Raw genomic sequence first — 16,948 nt, 5'->3', positions numbered from 1 at the left:
AGCTGTGGATTCACTGCACTGCAACCAATGTGGTCAATATATGTAGGCCTAAGTGATAATAATAGCAATAATAACTTTTAATATTTCGTTTAAACTTAAGGATTAAACATTAAAATCCAAAAGGAACATTTGACTGAAATGTTCAATTTAGGCCCAAATACACTACAATTAATCAAATTTCAATAAATCTTAGGTTCACTTATTTACATAATCGTGCCAATATTACAACACAAAATAGGTTGATTTAAAATATATACGTGACAACAACCATTGAACAAAAGTCCTATGGTCTCTCTGTGTTTATATGTCTGAGTCAACATTTCTGTCGGGGTTCCTGTATTTTAGACGAACTCTCGAATAAGATATTAAAAGGCCACAGTACTGCAAACACCGCTTGGCATTAAATCGCCATAAGCCCAGGGGATACATGATTTTCTTCAGCATAGAGTATTTTCCACAGCTTTCCAGAGACTCGTCGGGGGTATTCAATTGAACCCATCATTGTTTCGTTTTGACGAAATGAAAAGGTGTGCTTCTTGTTTTTCTATTCAAAGCAAAACGACTCTCACGTGCTCTCTCCCGTGTTAAGTTAGAACGAGAACTCGCTGTTAACTCTCAGAGAGTTTAATCGATTGTAGACCTTGACCCCTTTGCCAATGCACATTCTCAGTTTCATTCGTTACACCTTGAATCAAAACGAACGACTGAGGCAAAAGCGTCGCTTCAGATGTGCTGCTGAAAGTTAAGGCGCAAAAAGAAAAAGAAAAGTTGTTTGTAGCCCACGCTGAGTTCAGAAGACAGCCTGTACGTCAAGCCGTATCAAGCGCACAACCAAACGACCAAGAACATGGATACTACTTGCCACATGCTGTCCTACTTCACGTTTAATTCCTTTGAGGGAGAATACATTTACATCTTACATTTATTCATTCGGCAGACGCTCTTATCCGGAGTGACATCAGGCAAGATACATACGTATAATAAGGACCAAAGGAACAACAGGCCACGTCTTAACAAAAGTGTCAATGCATCACACGGTGCTACAATAACCAGCGCCATAATTGAAACACAGTCTATATAAAGTGCTGCAATAATCAAAAAGTCAATAACATAACCAAAGTGTCAATGTGCCACAATACCCCCTTAAGTGCTATACAAACATCAAGACTTAAGTGAAAAATCTCATTAGATTCTAAAATGGTGAATCGGCTGTGGCTTTTGATATCAACCGTCTCTAGCATGTGGCCGTTCAGGTGTCGGTGTCTTTTAATAAGGATATTTTTTGACAGACATGCTATATAAAGTCCAGTCAAATCGATTTAGAGGCACACCCTGACCATTTTCTGTAATATGTGAAGACACAACCCATTTCAACGTCGGCTTGTGTGAATTTAGTAAAGATTTTAAAAGTGTAATCACATGGCAGCATAGATATCTCCTTCTCCAGACGTTTTACTTTATTAGCTCGTTTTTTTCAACTAATTTCCAGAGTGAAACAGAGACTTCGGACTACAGATAAATAGCAAAATAACAACAATTAAAGAATACCTGGAGAAGAAAGACAGCATTGAAAAAGACATTTCATATTTATTTAATGTATTTTAAAACAATCGTTCTCCCAGAAGAAATAGTTCACGTATTTTGTCTTGTTTCGTTTATTTTACAAAAACAAGGGTCATGTATTTCCCTGGATACAGATTAATTCAAGTCAACAAATATATAAATTATTTTTCATGCAGTTGTACACAAGTTAGACCTAATACGGCATACAGTATTTCTTACATCACGGTTTAATCTAACATGAAATTTAATGTGAATAGACCAATATATGTCATTAGGATTACTTTTAAAATATTATGCCTGTCTTGTAAATTTAATGAAAGTCCAACGTTCTCAAGTTTCCCGGGGCACATCTTCTTTTAGAATGAGCATTTAAAGCAACAGACGGGAGACACGAAATACGAATTATTAGAAGGGGAATTCAAGAATCACTTTTGTGATCTGAATTATTTGAACTGAAATATGAAGTTCACACGATTTAACTGGAGGCGTTACGGTATTGTTTGGTCTATATTCATTTGAATATTATTCATATTATTCAAATATAAGTGTAAAAAGATTATCCTTAAAATTGTATAAATTATTATATATGTCTGATATTATTTTAATATATTACACTGGCACCTATGTCTGATTTGACTTAATACAGTATGTTTCTTTCACAACATTCTTAAGATCATTTAAGGATGGTCTTTTCACAATAATATCTTTGAAGGCTTTGAGACTTCAGCAAATTAGTGCCGTGACGACCCCTCGCCGGCCAAGTAGAACCGGAAATAATCACATGAAAAGCGAGACACGGCTAAGAAGTCGGCAATTATGACCACAACAAGCAAACAAACAAATAAGAAATGAAGTCCGCTATACAAGTGCTCCAGTCAACTTTCTTCATCCTTGGAAACTGTTTATATAGTGGCGTGTGCTTAGAAAGTTAGAAGTTACTTTTAACTTATTAATCGCCAATTAAGAAGACAATCCCCAATTTCAAAGTATAAGAACTACCTTAAAAGAGCTGCCTTACACACAAGACATGTTTAAACTTGACCTTTAAAATATGGTCAGATAAAACAGTTGAGTTAATAGGCACTCACAGAAAATTAAATAAATGAAGCCTGTTGCATCTGGGATATTAAATATGCATTTGGGATAGGATCAAGGATTAATTATTTTTCGAACTATAAACGACTGTAAAAACATTTTTAAAATCTGGAATAAAAAAAAATTCCAGATTAAATTCAAAAAGTTTTCTCCTAAAATATCATGTTCCAAGCAAATCATGGGCTTTTCTTGGTGAGGTGTAATGTATGTGATTGCCTTACAAGTCTTGTACCTGAGTTTGTCTTATTGAAATTAATGAATTGAAAGCGTACCAATATGGAGGTAAACAACGTTTTAATGTATTTCGCTGAAACAATCCGAGTCATTTGTTTAGTGAATTGGCTAATTTTATTTGTTTATAGAGAATTTTAACACACAACATTTAGTGGTCCCAAAACTCTACAATTAGTTTGTGAACTGCCAACTGTTCAAATTCCCATTCATGAAACTATCCGTGACAGTTTACGGATTTACGACCATTTTCTAAATGGAACATTTTATTCTTTAAAACTGCAGTGTCACTAAGGTATACATAATTCCGGATTCAAAGGAATTTTATTAAAGTCCATTGTGGAACTGTACACATCCTGGCCCCGTACTGTCGCTATACTTACTGTATGCACTTTTGTACGTCGCTTTGGATAAAAGCGTCTGCTAAATAAATAAATGTAAATGTAAATGTAAATATTTTGCTTATAATTACTTGGCTACTATACTGACTTTAAAATGTATGGTTCCGGCAAAATAGTCTACAGTTTATTCGTTCTTTAAAATTACCGCACGTATTTTGTAAAGCTGTAATACTATGGATTACTTTCGCCTTCTGTCCAATATCTGAGTAGGGAAATCACAGTTCCAGTATTTCTGGGTATCTTAACATTTATTTTCAATGCGCTTCCAGTCCTCTAAAGGGTAGGAATGACAACTTCCACCTCCGCCAGCCTTTTCGATTGAAAACCAAGCCACTAGGCTATGTCATTTGTAATGTCACAACTTTCGTTAGTTTTGTGAGTGATTGAAAGACGGTTAGCCACATGTCACACTAAATTACCGATAAAAATATAATTTTAAAAAACGACGGCTAGACTGCAAATTTCTTTTCTCGTTCTTCTTCGTGTGAAGTAATTAAATGAAAAAAAGGTTTTTTTTTTCGAGACTTGCCACAGAAAATGATGAAATCAATGTTCGTTGATGCAGTCAAACGATTTGTTTTTGATTTGAGAATTCTTCTGTCTTCTGACACCACGTATTTCATACCACACGCCTAATTAAAACAACAAACTCTTTATCGTTGTTATTTCAATAAAATGGCCAGTACGACCTAATACGGCCTGGCTGAGAATCATTTTTTTAAAGACGCCCCCCCCCCCCTCCCCCGAAAACTATGAAATAGTCATACATTTTAGGTCGGGCATAAAAACTTTAGATAACGTTTTATAGGGGTGTCAAATCATGGCCCGGTCCATACACAGAGGATGAAAACTACCTGTCACTGGACGTCATCCGCCATTAGCTCCTCTGTGAAACCTTATAAAACTTTTGGGATGACCTCACTCGATATTTTCTGATCAAGCTGTCCTATTTATCTAGTTTTGAGTAAATAAATAGCCAATCAATTAACCAGAATTATCTTAGTCCAGAATGAAAATAAAGGAAGATGCAAAAATCCAGACGATACTCACGTGTGAACAGAAAGATGGAGTTCAACAATGTAATCAGCTGCACCAGTCACATAAAAAAATTAAAGGTAATTGCCAGAGCAAGGATGGTAGTACAATGTTGACATTAGGACACTGGTTTTTAAATATAATGAAATTAGTGGATAAAGCAACTACATTTAACTCGGATGAACACCATAAACAACACAAAATCCCAGCAAAATAAAAACATTACCATAAAATTTGTAAAGTGAATTAGTGGAATAGGTTTCTAACAAATGAGTAATTTGTTGATGAGTCCAAGTGTGAACTATTTGAGGTGGTTGCTGTGCAAGTATGGTCAAACTTGTCTGAAAGAGTTATTCATCATAGGATGATCTTCTGCAAAACAGTGGAGCACAGGTACCTTTGAGCTGAAACCACAACTGTGGAAGCCAGTGGTGGCAATTATACAGAAATAAGAAAGAACATCAATCTAATCTCCTTTTGAAATTAGGGTATTGAGGCCTGTTCTTTAGACAAGGGACAGACCACCTAACGACAAACCAAATTTACTGGGAGTGACCATCAGCCTCATGGCAGAAGCAGATCCACGGTCCTATTACCGTTTCTCTCAGCAGTGACCGTGAAGAGAGGCAGTGGCCACGAGTGAGGGATTCTGGGAAAACAATTCTATGGCATAACTGGACATTTGACGGCAAGCTGGTCTTTTGCCGCTCAATGAACCACCACGCCCCACAGGTTTAAAGCACACAGTGGCCGGGGGAAGGCGGAAGGTGAAGGCGAAGGCACAGCAAGCCCGTGTCAATGCGAGCGGAATGTCCCCCACGAGGTCGACCAGAAAGCTCTGCCTCCCCCGCGTTTAGCATAATCCTGACTGCTGGAGTATGAGTTTGCCATCAGAGAAGATCAGCGGCGTTAGCGCCAGACAAGTCGGGGGACCTCCCGGGCTCTCTCTGCCGTTATTAAAAGATCGACAGGCTTCGCCTGGGATCAGCCGGCCATCAGGCCGAGGCCGGGGCGCAGACGGACAAAGGACTACCCGCGTCACGCGAACAGGACCGCGGCTCTGAAGCAGGGGACCGCAAGCTACAGCACAGTGATTTTCAGCACTGGCTGTGACTTCCTGGCAAACGCATTGGGTAATTTTCTTTCCTCATAGGGACGATGAGGTGCCACATCGCCAAACTGGAAAATGTGAACGTTACAAAAATGCAAAAGAAAAAAAAGTGTCTGAACAAGTAGGTGGGTTTACACTATCTAGGGGTGCTACACAGCTCTGTGCCTTGATCATTTGTCCTTAACGCTGATTAGCACAGCTTAGCAAGTGTCACTGTGTTACTGTGCTGATGACAAAAGTAACATGCAACTTTTTGGGGTAGGGCTCAGACTGAATAGCCCCTCTGATACAATACTGTCTAAAGCTGCTTTATACTGATACATTTCATTTCAATATCCCCATTTCCTTATAGACAAACAAAGCCAAAGGCAACAACAAAGAATTTGTTGATACACCGATACTCAAAAAGGTGACCTTTTGTGAACCCTGCCCCCCCCCCCCCCCCCCGCATGTCACCGAAAGGAAACTATAGGCACATAGTCACATTTCCTTTTAATACACAAGTGCCATGCCAGACAGGTAAGCCCAGAGCCCACCGGGCAAAATCCTTGCCGTGAAGCATAACATCTTGAGTCTGCGCTCAGACTGAGGATGCTGAAGCTCTGGGCCTCGACTCCATCTTTAACAGCTGAATGGTCGCATTCAAACAGATTAGTCAACGGAAGACTCTCCACTGCTCCATCTAAAATAATAATAATAGTAATAGTGGTAAATAAATAGGGGAGAAATCAAGCCTGAATCTCAATTTCCTTGGAACAGTGAGCCACTCTCACCTGCATCCAATTTAGATAGGGACCTCCTCCTGGAGGAGAAAGGTGCGGCGGAACCAGGCCCCTGGCCCTTTGTTTGGAATGTAACCTTTGGAATGAAACAATTTGCGCTTTTGATGGCCTTTCTGGCCCGGGACACGCATGGCAACACCCTCCGGATCAGATGGCATTCAGGGCTGATTTCCTATCATTTGCCAAACGACACCAGCTCATAACATTCTGATGCAGACAGGGAAGGCACAGGAGTGCCCCCCTCCCTGACGCACACACAAAAATAAAATGTAAACACAAGCTTGCTGCTTAGGGGATCGACAGGGTGGGGTAACCCAGGAAATGAATATGTACCCGGAGTGTTGCAGGCTCAAGCCCGGGGTGGGGCACTGCTGTTGTACCCTTGAGCCTGCTACCTGGAATGCTTCAGCAAAATATCCAGCGAAAATAAATGGATGAAGTGTAAAATGTAAGAGAAGAAAAATGTAAAAATGTAAATCATGTAATTATACACTACAAAGGTACACATGATAAAGCGCATTAAGGGTAGTTTTTGTTAATGAAAAATAAAAATCTCAAGTCCACTTTTTGCATTTCATATTTAGATATGCATGCAACTTTCAACAAAGTCATAGTATCATGTCAAACTTAAACTGGTTTGTAGTGGTTTGTTGAACTTTGTACTTGTTGATTTGTATGGTTATCAAAATTCAGTTTTGTGCTATTTGATAACATTATTAGGAGCTAACCTATTAATATAACCTATTATTAGCTAGGAGCCACTTGTGCAGTCTGTTGCCTGATATTTGTCAGTAGCTGTAGCAATAAGTGCACTAGTACAAGGTGTATCCTGTGCTGTCCTGGTTTGCAGCTATGCACACTGCTAGCTCCTATAATGCTGCATATTGTTGTGTCATATTGTACAGGTTACACAAGTATAGCATACTTTTATACATTTAGTGTCACATTGCTGTCATGAAAAGTTCAGTCAAGTGCAGACAAAGGTTTAATTATAACCTTTTCCAGTTCTAGTTTTGCCTGCGTACTCTCTCTTGGATTGGCTGTACACGTCAGTTTCATTCCAATACCTGACAATTTACAATTTTTTCGAAACGATTGTGGAATATCAGATATTTTCTCATTCCATATGGAGCATGAAATGTTTTTGGCTGTTTTTTCCCCCTCATAAATAACATAAATATTACCATTTTAAATATGATGGACGAAAGGCAAAATAACCTTGTGATTATGAAAACTCCCCCTCTAAAGATTGCACAACGTTGTGTGTGCAAACAATAAGAACAACAACAACAACAAGCTTCCATAGCATCATGCTGAAAACTATTACGTTACACTACACCACGTTCACCAGATTCCGAACCCCGGAAAACGCATGCCGAGTTTATAGTTGTCCAACCCGCCTGCTGTCATGGCTACAGCAGTCAAACCCCGGGAAAGACTTTGATTGTTCGGACACACACGTGAAGTTCCACTCGAAAGTAACATGCGGCTGCTGCAGTAGCGACAACACTGAACTTTAAGGAGCAGTATTTGCAGTGCAGGGGTGGTTTATTGAGTTTGGTATGTCTTTGCAAAAATTACTTTCATTTGGGAAGCTGGCTAGCTTGCTAGCTACATTGTAGCGGCTGTGAGCTATATAGCAAACACGTGGGGACTGGCTGACGTTCGCAAATAATACCAGGAGAACCAGCAGCAGAGCAAACTGTCACACCCTGTAATCAAAGCCTTTTCCATTTTGCTGCTAGCTGGCTTGCTACTCTACGTGAAATGTAACTTGCTAGCTACCGTTAGCTGCCAACCGGAATTAAGTATGCAAACCAGCTTGCTAGCTAAGCAGTCAGAAGTAGCTATGAAATAGGAATAGTTAGCTGGTTAGCTGGCAGACTATCTCTTCAAGCAGCAGTTTTAACTCAGATTTAGCTAGCTATTTTGGTATGCCAGTTTATACCGGCTGATTTCAAAGGCATTGACACTCAACGTTCAGAGCACAGTGGCGGTTTCTTAGCTGGTGAAAAACAAAAACATCCGCTAACTAGCAGGCTTGACAGTATCTTATACAATGGCTTTTGTTGGGAACCAGCTGCAAAAAGTTTTCAAAACTTTTGAAGTTGTTATTCGTAATATTATCTAATGCTTTTTCCTAACACCCTGTAACTGTTACTATGGCAATCAGCACCGTAGTGCTGCCCCGGGGTTGGTTTTGACAGCTTGCTGGCAGCCCCACCGTGCTTGCAATCGGACTGATCCCTCTCGCTTATGTTCAGTACATCAGTCAGAGTGCCAATGTTCAGGTCGCTGCTCAGGGTAATGCAACAAACCGCCCCGCATTAGCCATTAGCCTCCCAAGTTCCCCCTTGGCGTGTTGACGGACAGGAGTCGTGAATAAAGGGAGTAGACGTGGGTGCCTGGACACATTTTAGTGTCATTCTCCCCAATCCCCTCTTTCCGCCGCTGTTCTATTCCCTGGTTGCTGGCTTGTGACCACCTCACGCTGTCTGCCCCGACCAGGCGGAGGAGTCATTCATCAGACGTGATCACATGGTCACGCTGGGTTGATCGGGGCGATGGCCCGGTAGCGACGGGTTTTGCGTTGTCCCCTCCCTCTGGTCTCTGACGTTTAGGAGAAGGCTGTCCACTGTGTCAGGTGTAATGTTACATGAAGGGAGGGTCACATGCTAAAGAAGACAAAATCGGCACCTGGCCCTTTGGGAAGGTGTATCGCTGTGAGAGGCCCCCATGAAACTAACCAGGATATAATGTAATGAGACACCAGGCACACACAAAAAGGGACCACTTCTCTATATTTGGTGCCATGAAGCTTGTTTACTTTCAAATGAGGTGTTTTGCTCTTCGCTGAGGTTATGTTGCAGCAAACTTGTAAACAGACACCCCTAAAAGCAGTTTGAATGAACACCTGTGCAGTGTCAGAATAATGTCTTACCACATGGACAATTCATAATGATGTGTTCTTGTGTAGAGTTTTGAGTGCAGTTTTTGTTTACAGAATTGTGTAACGTTTACTCCATAAAGATCGCAAAATATTTGTTCAGTCACGATGATGATTAGTCTAAGTGAATAAGGTTCTTTACAGCTGAAATTAAAGCCTACAGATACAGTAGTTCTTAAAACTCATGGTTAAATAGCTCTGATTTAGGCTTTTAACGTTACTGTAATGATGATGATTGTTGTACTTCCTACTTCCTGTTCCCTCAGGAAGTGGACTCCACTTTCAGAATGTTTGGCGGTCACCAGGAGAAGGAAGAGTATGAGGATGAGCTATACCAGGAAGACAAAGGCTCCGTCGCCTCAGATTCAGACAGCGAGCTGGAAGCCCATCTCTACAGCCAGGTGCACTACTCCGCCTGTCTGGGGGAGGAAGAGGAGGAGGAGGAAGGCCACTGCCGGGGGGGCATCACTAGGCTGGCTGACCTGGAGCAGGATGAAGTGGACCAGGGCGCAACGGACGGGGGTTCTCGGTCGCCTTCATCTCCCCGGCAGGAAGCGGTTCCATCCAGGAGCTCCAGCGGTGACTCTGTGCACAGCTCGGACCCGGGCTCAGGCTTGGACTCAGACTCTGATTTTGATCCTGACGAAGTGGAGAGCTGGATGCTCTTGGACGGAGAGGAGCTGGAAGGAGACGCCAACATCCAGCTCAATCTAGAGTTTGAGGCAAGCAGCAGCTCTGCAGGTAAGCACCCTAATACTGACACAGGAGCTGCACTCTCACCCAATGACCAACTAACTGACTTTGGCTTAGTCACAAGTGTTATCAGATGAATTCATTGCACGGTTTACTGGCACTATAACACTATGTACTGTACTTTGTAAAGTTTAAAATGTTGAACCGAGCTGGCATCATTTCGATTGAGTGTAGTAAGTTTTGTTAGATATATTCAAAAGATGGAAATCAATTTTAATATCTAACAATATGAAAAGAAGGCAATGTTATAATGGAAGTAACTGCATACATTACAGTTGCATGTGTGTAGGTTTGCTCATGTAGTTCCACCACAAAGTCTACTAATTGGCTGGAACCCATATGAATTAGCCTCTCAGTTAGAGACAGTAATGTATTCTAATACAGTTTCTATCAACAATTATTACACGTAGAGTGTGCATTTAATACAATTAGACAGTCAAATATTTTAGCCCGGAAGGTTTGAATATTCAAATATTTAATGAGAAAGTGAGAAAGTTTTTGTTGGAAATGCCAGTCATTTATGAATCAACCTTTAAAAGGCCATTGATATAGTACAAGCTTTTACAGTCCACTAATCACTTTCCTTGGGGTTCATTTTCAAGCGCTTAATGGCTTTTTCCAAAAATACTAAAATGAATTTCAACCCCCACGCATATATGTTAAAATGATAATTGTGAGGCAAACTGCTGACAGTTTCTCTTAAAAGCCAACGGCACCCTTGTCAAACCACTCACGGAAACCCTCCCATTGTCAGGCATACGCAGAAACCCTCCTATTGTCCAACATGCTTTTCTGCAAAGGTGCGTACTGAGGCACACCTGTGCTTACACAGCCTCTCAGTCACGGACCTGACCCACCATACCTTGATGACCAGCTGACACCGACATTCCAGCGGCGAAGACCACCGGTGCAGTTCTTTTGCCGTTCTGTGCCTTTTACAAGCAGAGGAAAAAAACCTCGCTCGAATCGTTTGTGATTCCCTCTTGCGTGCAGAGAGAGAAAGTGTGTTTTTGCTCACTCAAGGAGGGAGGGGGGAAGGAGCCCCCCCCTGACGAGTCACACAGGGAGCTGTAGTGGCTGTAACGGTAGGCCGGGCGGACCGGCGAGCACAGGGGGCGACGCTCCCGGCATCCTAAACAGGCCGGCTCAGCCCTCCTGGGCTCTGGTCCTGAGAGGAAGCCCGCAGTGCGAGCGTTTGCTCCAATCAGAGGTCAGGACCCGATCAAGCTCCTCTGCTTCTCCATGGCGTATCCCACACAGGGGAAAAGGAGGAGTGTTATCCTCCTGCAAACTTGTGTTTTTCAACTGATCTGTGATTCTGTTTGAAACCAACTTGTGTTTTTTTTTCCCTTCTTCTTCCGGCTTATCGGATCAGTTGTAGCGCGGAGATTGTTTTGTTATTGGTCATCGGTGAGGCTGGAAGGAACCGGATGCGTGGTTTCTGTAGTAAAGCTAAAAACTGAAACACACAAAGGGTTTGCGCAGAAAACATACAACTCCAGCTTTCACAGACACCACTGTTTTGCACAGAAAACAAGCACTGATTTATGCATACTGTCACTTAGTCCGGCACTGGCTAAGCGCTGAATCATACAATCCTCGTACACTGAATCATACAATCCTCGTACACTGAATCATACAATCCTCGTACGCTGAATCATACAATTCTCGTATGCTGAATCATACAATTCTCGTACGCTGAATCATGCAGTCCTAGTACAAGCTTTGCATACTGGTTTGGACCCGGCTGGGTTTGTCCCTTTATTTGTGACAGTAATGTGTGTACATGCAATGCAAGGCCTATCCCAGTGTCTAGAGACAAAAGAAGGACAATTTGTAGAGTGACCGGTCGTTTGATGTGAAAAGCAATAACTGTACAGAGTCAGGAATGGGGCTCAGTGGTGGGGCGCACACGTATTGTCACGGGACTGTGGATTTGAGGCTGGGAAGATGCTGAAGGATTCTGAACGGCCGGTTTAGTTTATAATGTTGAGTCCGGTTGTCAAACCGATGTTATGCTGCGATACCTTTATTGCTTCATCGATTGAGCCTGTCATCGGTGTCACACAGACTCATAACCACTGCCCTTTATATCGACTGAAGCAGCGTGTCCTTCAGGGTGCCCCTGCACACAGAGCTTACTGTATTCTCTGCAGTTTGCAGTCTTACAACTGGTTCTGTTATGTGTTGAAATGGGGAAAATCAGAATGCTTTGCAATTATTGATGCTCAAACGGCCTGCTTGTTTCTCTAGATAAGTCAGTGCTGAATCGGTACAGGTGTGGTTATCCTGAGTCTCGTCTTGTGTCTTGAGCGTGCATGCCGGATAGGGTAAGTCTGCAGCAAATCTGGGAGGTCCTGCACAGACACAATGGAATTCCTCCTGAATGCAAGCATGCACAAACATGAGCCCCTTTCACCTCTGATCAGTACCCTCTCTGTACTCTCTCTGTCCAAGCCGAGTACGATATTCCTGAGAACACCTGAACAAGGGTGGGACACTGCGGCCTTTCAGGGTTTGAGTAACACCGTGTCTAGCTCAGGCAGAGCTGGTAATAATGGAAGACTTTAACGCATCTGATATTGAGGTATTGATCAAGCTTTGTTTAGAACCTGGCAAATCGTAATGCGTGCTGGTGTGGGCGGTGATGGTGCAAAGTTGTGAGGTTGTAATGTTATCTCCCATTGGCTGATTAAGATACAGGCAAAGTGGTATTTCTGTTCCTGTGGGCAGTAACAGGATGCTTCTCGGCTTTATGTTTTTTTTTGGGGGGGGGGGGTGGGGGGCAGGGGGGTGGCAGTGTGGAGGAGGGGGGGGGGGGGGGCAGAGGAGGATTTTGTATTTCCTTCACACACATCAGTTGTTCTTATGCATTTTTAAATGATGACCGTTGGCGAAACAGTGGCGTATTAGGAAGTTCATCTGCATGCATATGCAGACATTAAATTAGAGGGAGAGAAAGGTAATCTGCACTCCACTCGGAAGGCCGTAAAGGAGGAGAAACGAGAAAACAAAACAGAGCGGGGGTGGGGCGCGGGGGGGTGTGGGGGGGGAGACGGGATTTAATCATAAAAATGAATGAAAAACGTCTACGCAAATCTCTGAAGATCTAGACATTAGTGTAACCTGCAGCCTCAGCAAAGCCCCCTGCTTTTCTCTTTCTCCTCTCTGCGGATGTGTCCCCCCCCCACACACCCCCCCCTCCCTTTTCCCATCCGGCTCTCTTTTGTACGCTCTCCCTGTCTGCGTTGGCTGCCTAATTTAAATTTCCCAGGGCTTTGGGTCTCCAGGCTAGGATTTCTGCAAGAGTGGCCATGCTTACATGGCCATGTGTGTCGGGCGACGGCTCCGCTTTGGTGGGGATTTCTCCGGGCCCCGGCCTTTGTTGTGCGGAGAGAGGGGCGCGGCGGTGCCTCCGTGTGATCTCTGGAGCCTGTCCCCCACGCCCCGGGGCCCTGGAGATCACCGCCCCCGGGGGCTGACACAGCCGCGCCCTCAGACAGGGCCACAGAAAAGGGTATTCTGAGGGGCACCCAGAGCCTCCAAAATAATAATAAAAATAATATCATACATGTATATTATTCAGTATAAGTCAAAATATTTATATATCTCTGCAGTACCTTGTAGTCTACCTGTGCAGTTTACCTTGCAATTATCATTAAACATGTAGATTCAGATTTCACTTCATAAACCCCCACAAGAGGACCTTAATTCTACAGTTCAGCTCCCGGGGATGGTTTTGCATGGAGGTGCCATCATGTCCTGGCGTTACAGTGCAGGCAGGGGGTTCATCGGCAGAGAGACCCACAGCACTGTGCTCCTTCCTCCACTGGCTGGAGAGTTGCAGAGATAGCCGCCCTTTATGCATATTCATGAGCAGCTCGACCGGAAACATATTTGGGCTCTGAGCGATTAGCCGTTAAAACAATTCTACGCTTATCCACAACGATTACAATCAGAGGCCAACAAGTAATGGTCTTGATGCTGTTGAATATTCATGCTAGGCCCGTGGTGGCTGGAGCTCCTTGCGTTTCGCAAGGCATGGGGAGAACTCTGGAGGGAGACGTTTCAGGGGTCTGATGTCTCTTTACCGGGCGGTGCAGGTGAGTACACCTTGTGGGAACTAGGTACCGTCATAGGTGCAGCCTCGCACCTGTCACACTGAAACGCGTCTCTAACCGCTTCTAACCGTAGTCGCGCGTGGCGGAACGCGCTGAGCGGCCGTACGCTACGGCGGCTGATCTAGCCGTCCCGTCTCCGGGCCCGTTTCCTGACAGCGCGCCCAATATGGATCCCGATCGTGGAGGACGCCAGCTTTGCCGCGTCGGCATGCATCTCATGCACACTCCAGCGGCTTGCTGACGCCGCCTTCCTGCCGCGCCGTGACAGATTTCCGCTCGTTTGTTGAGTGTTGTTTGCTTTCGTCCTGTTCGGTGCGGCGGACTCAGTTCCGTGATTAATTAGCAGCTTCGTGCTGAGCCGCTCCAAAAGTTGGGGGATACGCCCAGGACCAACCCGCCTGCATGCTGGGTAATGTGCAGGATCACACAGCCCTCTCTGTGTAGCTCCTGGTGCTGTGGACGTAGTGTCAGAGGGCGTTTTGTACATGGCGGTTCAGGCAATGCGCAGGGGGCTCGGAGTCTCTTGTCTGCGGCTTGTTGACTAACTGGAAGACGGACACCGTTATGTGTAACCACATGCACCTCTGTCTCTGAGCGGGCTCTTCTTTCTGTGGCATTTCTTCTGTTTTTGAACACCGTCATCTGCCCCTCCCCCCAGCCCCGCCCAGTCTGGTCCCAGAGTACTGACCCCACGCACGATCAGGGCTGCCTCGGGCCTTGGGCCGTGCCCTGCCCTACAGCTTCGAATTGCTCCTGCCACCCCGCGCACACCAGGGGCAGTCATCCCAGTGACCTATCAACCCCCCCCCCATCCCCCTGTCCCCCTGCCCCATCCGCCCTCAGGTTTCTCCTCAGGGCAGGAGCAGAGCTTGGCAGATCTGCAATAAGCATTACAATCAGAGCTTAGCGACAGAAACCGTTTGTGTCTGCAGCATTCAAAAGGCACAGTTTCACAGTAATGTCTGTGTAATATAACGTGCAATGTCAATGCGCAACACACAGATGGCTAGGGTGCGCTAATAAAACGAGGCCTTCGCTGTGATTGGTCTGACCAAGAGAGGCCGGCTGGTGGAGGTGCGTATTGAAGCTGTTGAAGCTGAGAGAGGGACAGGTGGTGAATAGTGATGTCATTACATAATTGTTTTTAAGATGGACCTAGGAGTTCATTTTCCTGGACATCTAAAATATATTACAGTGACATGCATTTCGTTCTCTATAGCCTGGGAGACCATTTGAGCATTTGCTTTTACGAAGCACAAGAAAAGACCCCTTTGCCTTTGCCCTGGAAAGAGGAAGACACTATAGGTGTGTGATTTTGTGAATTTCGTGGCACCGTACCCAAGCGCGCGATGTAAAGAGGCAGAGGCAGCAGGTCTCAGTAACGCCACAGTCAGTGTGTTAGGACCAGCGCATTCTCCTCTTCACTGTGTCCGAGTCAGGGGAGAGTCAGCTCTAGCAAAGGAAAGGAAAGCCTGCCTTTTACCACACATATACGAGTGCCACACAAACACACCACACACACACATACACATACACGTGTGCCATACAAACATACCACATACACGGCACACACACACATACCACACACACACACCAACACACTACCACATGTGCCACACAACACACACACACACACACACATATAAAAGCACACGCATGTCACACAAACACACCACACACATGGCACACGGCACACAAATAGATACACATAACACATAAAAGAACACATGGTCCGTGCGCTGTTACGCCTGTGTGTTATTGCGTGCGTGGGCGTATCTACGTGTTGCTGTGTGTGGTCGTGCTTGTGTGTTATAAAGTGTGCGCTTGTACCTGTGTGTTTTCATGTGTGCAGTCCTGACTGTGTGTTACCATGTGTGGACCAGCCATACTGTGGGGCCTAGCAGAGTCAGCCTGTCAGGGGTGAGGGGGGCAGGCGATGTCAGAGCCCAGGCTCAGGTCTCGGAGATAAAAAAAAACCAGCCCGATCCATCAGTCACCTGTCACCAACGCCCCCCCCGGCAGCTGCCAGCAGGGCAGGGGGAGCGAGCCCGAGAATGAACGGGGGAGAAGAAATCCCAAATCCTTGCAGGATATCCAATTTGCCACCACAGCCCAATGGAGGGGCAAACTGGGGACCCCTGGGGCAGAGTGGCTGATTGGGGAGGGAGGGGGAGGCGGGGGGGGCCCGTCTCCAGTGAGACGGAACAGGCCGCCCCAGAGAAGCTTCTAGCGGCCCGTGTGGGCCTCCAGTCTCTCTCTCTTTTTTGGGGGGCTCCTGCCTCAACTTGAATCACTGAACCCCGACACTGGTCACACTTTTTTTCTCTCTCTCTCCCTCTCTCTCTCTCTTGCTCTCTCTCCTCTCCTTCTCTCCCTTTGTTGTCCTCCTCCCCTCTCCTCCGTCCTGCTCGGCGCACACGAAAACTTTGTTGAGAGCGCCGGGCTCGGAGCCTGCAGTAGCGGTCCGGGAGTCTCCCGGGCGACCGCGAGCGAGGGCGACCGGGGGTCGTGAACTGGAGATCCTCGGAGGGGGGGGGGAAGGTAAGACCACGTTTCATTTCGTCTCTCTGGTAGAAAAGCGGGTTGAGTCGGGTCAGGTCGGGGCGACGCTGGGCCGGGGGGGCGCCGGCGGGCAGGCTGACACCCAGTTGGGTGACCCTCTGACTGTAGGCCAGTTTGGACCTGTTGAGGACAGACCCGTCTCCTCCTCTCTCTCTCTCTCTCTCTCTCTCTGTCTCTCTGACCTGCACCCTGACCTTGAGTTTCCCTCCATAAGCACAACGCCTCCTCTCTGACTTGGCACTTCCTTGTTGTCTCATTCTTTTATCACACACTTTAGACACCCGGCGCCTACTTAACTGATGTAGAGGCTGTTAACGATGCCTGCGGTTTAGGAACTTGGCATACTT

General features: G+C 45.2%; 1 protein-coding gene across 1 annotated transcript in view; it reads left to right on the top strand.

The window, feature by feature from the left end:
* The first annotated feature begins 9,725 nt into the window (after positions 1-9,725).
* LOC118793666 (zinc finger CCHC domain-containing protein 7-like) overlaps positions 9,726-16,948 on the top strand; it is a 53,993-nt gene continuing 46,770 nt past the window's right edge. The window contains exon 1 of the mRNA XM_036551895.1: positions 9,726-9,906. Coding sequence (XP_036407788.1) covers positions 9,825-9,906 — 82 coding nt within the window. The 5' untranslated portion in view covers positions 9,726-9,824. The remainder of the gene's footprint in view (positions 9,907-16,948) is intronic.

Source organism: Megalops cyprinoides, chromosome 18 (assembly GCF_013368585.1).
Source record: "Megalops cyprinoides isolate fMegCyp1 chromosome 18, fMegCyp1.pri, whole genome shotgun sequence".
Lineage (NCBI taxonomy): Eukaryota > Metazoa > Chordata > Actinopteri > Elopiformes > Megalopidae > Megalops > Megalops cyprinoides.
This window is presented reverse-complemented; position numbering and strand designations above follow the sequence as displayed.